Source organism: Entamoeba histolytica, genomic scaffold, assembly GCF_000208925.1.
Source record: "Entamoeba histolytica HM-1:IMSS scf_1104750516625 genomic scaffold, whole genome shotgun sequence".
Lineage (NCBI taxonomy): Eukaryota > Evosea > Mastigamoebida > Endamoebidae > Entamoeba > Entamoeba histolytica.
Genome location: NW_001915436.1, coordinates 1 through 5,158, shown reverse-complemented (window position 1 = coordinate 5,158; position 5,158 = coordinate 1). Strand labels below are relative to the sequence as shown.

At 22.7% G+C, this 5,158-nt stretch overlaps 1 protein-coding gene across 1 annotated transcript; it reads right to left on the bottom strand.

Moving 5' to 3' along the window:
• Positions 1–589: 589 nt before the first annotated feature.
• Positions 590–1,510, bottom strand: EHI_022500 (AIG1 family protein; the record flags this gene model as incomplete). Its single annotated transcript, XM_642923.2, has 1 exon — positions 590–1,510. One exon carries the CDS (start codon positions 1,508–1,510, stop codon positions 590–592), a length of 921 nt encoding a protein of 306 aa, XP_648015.2.
• Positions 1,511–5,158: the final 3,648 nt, after the last annotated feature.

Genomic DNA, 5,158 nt, shown 5'->3' with positions numbered 1-5,158 from the left:
TTTTATTTAATAACAATGAATAATTCTATTAACACAATAAATTAATTTATTTTAATTATAATATTCAAAATAGATATAAAAGTATTATTTAAAGATTAATAAACAACTCACATTATTTTATATAAATAAATGAGATAATTCAATTGTATTTGTTGAGTGTTGTTCATTTATCATTCTTCTTTTGAATATATCCACTTCTTGATTTATTTATTAATTTTCTTTATTCTTTTCATGAAAATGTGTTTATTTAATTTGTCATAATTCTATCTTTTAACATTGAAATTATGGTTAATTTTCATTGAATAACAACAATTGAAGTGATTTATCAAATATTTTAGTATTTCAAAAAAAAACATATTTAATTTCTTCTTTTATTTTCATTATTTTTGTCTTTAATTCATTCAACATTTTCAATAATTTCAAGATTGATTTATTCATTTTTATTCATTATTATATTCTTTTAAAATTTAATTATATTGGAATTGATAATTTAAATTATTCAATTGTTGTTTCAATAAAATCAATTTAATGTTTTAAAAATAGTTAATTGAATTTAGTTAAAATTATTTGGTTTAAACCTATTTAACTTTTACCAAAATAAATATATAGCTGTTCCTATTGCTATTGTTCCTGTTATTATTATTGCCCCTATCACTGCTACTGTTTTTAATGGGTTGCTTGATTGTTTTTCATTGCTCATAACTTTTATTAATTTCCAATCACCATATTTAATTTCTCCATTAAAACCAATTCTTATTTTTCTTCTCTTCCTTTTGACTTGTGTTATTATTTGCTTATCATTATTTCCCATTGATTCTGTTTCTTCTTTTTCTTCTATGACTGGTGTTTTTTCTTGATTACTTGTATCAATATTAATAGGAGTTATTCCTCTTCCCCATTCAATTAATCTTTCTATTTCTTCTTCTGATCTTCTGTTATCATATCTTTTATCTGGTTGTGAATCTACATAATACATTGGAATGTCAATAGTTTCTTCTGCTCCTGTAAATATTTCAGTACGTGTCATTAATTCTGGAAGAAATTCATTTCTTTTAATTTCTTTTTGGTTTGTTAATTGCCTATCTGATATATAATAATAACATTTATTCCATACAATACAGATATGTTTCAAAAAGTCATGTGATGGAAAGATTTTAGACATTATTTGAATCATTATTTTAATGTTATTGGAAATTCTATTTGTGTTATAGTTTAGAATAATAACAATTCCATTTATTCCTTCTTCTTGAACAATATCAACTATATCATTCAAAAACTTTTCATTAAATTCTTTTGATTCTTGAAGACTTGGTGTGTCAATAACAATTAAATCTTTTCTATCTCCTTCTCCAGATTGTACATCAACTTCTCTTGTTTGTGAATTTGGACTACCACTAACTTCAAAAACATTCTTCTTTAAAATGAAATTACCAACTGAACTTTTCCCATTTCCTGTTTCTCCAATTAAAAGTAATTTGGTTTGTTTTTGTTTGTCTTCTGATACACTCATTGTTTATTTTTAAGTTATTATTCATTTAAATACTGCGATTAGGTTATTTCACAAATTATTTGTTTGTCGAATGATGCTTGTTGTTTATTTGATGTAAAAATAAATCTATCGTATTTAAAATGATAAAACAAACATACCCCCTTTTATTTTTATAATTAATTTGTATGAAACAAATTTAGAATAGTCTGTGAAAATAACATAACACCGCATAAAATAATTACATTCAATTGAATTAATGAAAATGCTAAATATTTCACATGGAAAGGAAAATAACAAAAAGTGAGTGAGAGTGATGAATATGAAGAAATTCACACAGAAAATGTGTTACTTGTTGTTTGACTTATACAACTATAAACAAACAATATTTTCATCACTACTTAATGCATTTATTTTTTATTATTTTTCTTTTTTAAACTGATTAAAAACGAGATTATCTGTTTTGAAAGTATTTTATCATTTTTTATTATCAAATTCAAAACATAAATCATTTATAATGTTTAATTAACTTTCAATTTTTTGGTGTTATCTGTCTTTTTATCATCACTAAAAAATTTCATCATCGACTGCATCAACTACACCATCAACAACATCACAAATACCTTCTGCAATAGGAAGAGTATAAGTAATACCCTCCACAGCACCAGCAATAGTACCAATAACAGTAGCACCACCTATAGTAGTGAGAGCAACAACAGCAGCACCATGACCCAAAGCAGCAACACTAGTACCCGTAACAGCAGCACCAAGACTAACACAAGCAGCACCAACAGTAGCACCACCAATAGCACCAATAGCAGCAGCACCAAGAACAATACCAGCACCAACACCAGCAGTAACAGTAACAACAGCACCTGCAAGGGTAATAACACCTACAACTTTAACAACACCCAATAACTTATCTATAAATTTTCTTTCTTTCTTTTCTTTCACAGTTTTAGTATCAATTAGATGCCATTCACCTTCTATTTCTTCTCCATTATATTTGACTTTAATTTCTCTTCTGTATTTATTAATTTTATATGTTAGATTAGATTTTGTTTCTTTTATTGTTATACCCTTTTCTTCTTTTTCTTCATATCGAATTTCTTTATATTCGCTGATTAGTTTCTTAATTTCTTCTTCATCAATTAACTCTTTTCCTCTTCCCCATTCAATTAATCTTTCTATTTCATTTTCTGATCTGCTATTATCATAACCTTTACATGGTTCTGAATCTATAAAATACATTGGTATATCAAGACATTCGTTTGTTTTATTTATTTGGTTTATAAATTCAATTATATTTTTTTTGAATTCCTCTTTCTCTTTTTTACCCTTTTCAAATATCTCTTTAGGGGTATAGTTATAGCATTTATTCCAAACAATACAAACATGTTTCCAAATGTCTTTTATTTTGAAAAAAACATCATTTATAGTTTTAATAACTTGTTTAACATTTTCAGTAAATTTACAATTAGCAAATTCCATTGTTAATATAATTCCTTGTAATCCTTCAACCCTAACACAATTAACAATATTTTGAATATGTTTATTATCAAAATTATTTGTATCATTAAAACCAGGTGTATCAATAACAACTACACCACTTCTATCTCCTTCTCCAAAACATTTAAGAGGAATGTCTGTTTCTGATTTTGTACTATTACCTACTTTAAAAACATCCTTCTGTAAAATGGAATTACCAAGTGAACTTTTACCAGTACCTGTTTCTCCAATTAAAAGTAATTTGGTTTGTTTTGGTTTTTGTAAACTCATTTATGTTTTATTAGTTGTTTATTTTCTTTAAATATATTCAGATAAAAATACTTACAAGTTATTGTATTTTGCTATAAAAATATTTTAGACAAGTTGTTAGTTTGTTTTTATTGAAATGAATAAACGTAATTGTATTGACGTTTGTTTATATTTATTTCCTCATGTAATAATTTATCGTAAATAAAAATTAATTTTCGATAAGGAATAACATCGAATATTGTTTACGATTATTAACAAATAATAATTATTATGTAATTTTATGACAAATAAAATGTAAAAAAATAATTTAGTGACATTAATTCTTATTTATTTCAATTTATTTTTTGTTTGTTGATTAAAATAGCATCTTTATTTCATCAAAAAAACTTTTCCTTCTCATTCAAAATTACAATCTCTCTAATTTCCTCTTACCCCCATTTCTTATTCACAAATATATTTCAAATGATTTTAAATTGAGTGTTATTTGATAATTGTTATGATAAATTAAATTGTTATAAACAAGTGAAATGAATTAAATATTTAATTATGCTATTTTATCATTAAATATTGTAATTTCATCTGTTTGATAGTTTATTTAAAAAATGATATTTTGTAATATTGAAAAATAAACATTTAAATAATAATTGTCGTGTGTATTTATTTGTTGTTTGTTTAATTCTTCATTCTTTTATGAATTTGTTTAACAATTACTACAACTTAAAATATTCTAAATAAATCATATGATTAAGCATTTGAATACTTTATTTTATTTTTTATTTGATTATTTTCTTTTGTCTTCTTTCTTGCTCAAATAATACATCATTCCACTTGTTTTTATTCTTTTTCTTGTGGTATTCGTTGTATAAAATATTCTTATATTTATTTCTATCATTTTCAATTTATTATTCACTTATCTCCATTCTTATCAATATAATCATTTGAATTACTGTTAATTCTTCGTTATTCTATTATCATTCTGTTAGTTTATTTTTCTCTTCAATTTCTTCATTTTAATTATTACATAATATCAATATTTCACATCAATTGTTTCATAAATAATGATTAACATTTAATTTGCTCTTTCATGTGAATGAAATAACTATTTGTTGTATTTAAAATAACAAAACAAAAATGTTAAATTATCTTATTTGTAATTAATGCTAATTCATACTTATTGGATAGATAATTATAAATAACATAACAGTAATTAAAGAAAAGTTAAAAACAATAAACGGTATTGAAATTATATTATTTCTTCATGATTAATTTAATGAAAATAATGTTATTCATACAAACAAATGAGAATTATTATTTACATGACTCATTTTGTTAATATTGATTATTGTATTTTCTATCTCATCACTACCATCATTGACACTCTATAAATTATCTTTATGTATTTTTATTGTTTAAACATTGGTTGATTTATTATGATCAATATTTCATTCATTATAAATAAATGAATTGTTATTATTAATGATATTATAACACTTTTATAACAGAATAAAGCCATTTTTGATAATTAAATAAATATTCAATATAAAAAATAAATAAAAAGAAATAGAATTAATAATTTATTCATTATCAGTTATAATGTTTATTGTGTTATTTCATTGTCATTTATCTATCATCTATAAATATAAAATAATTTATTAATTAAATACTAAGATTAAATTATTAATGAAATAAAAACAATAAAATAATTAATAATTATTGAATGACAATGGTATATTGTTATTCTAATGGTATTGTTCTTGATTGAATATTATATTAGAAGAATACTGTTTTGAAATGATAATGACAATGATATTCATTTCTCGCTCTTCATAATATCATTACTGTTGTTATTTATAATCACTGGTTTATCATTTGATATTATGATTAGGTAAGTTATAGAAAGGTGTTTATTCAATT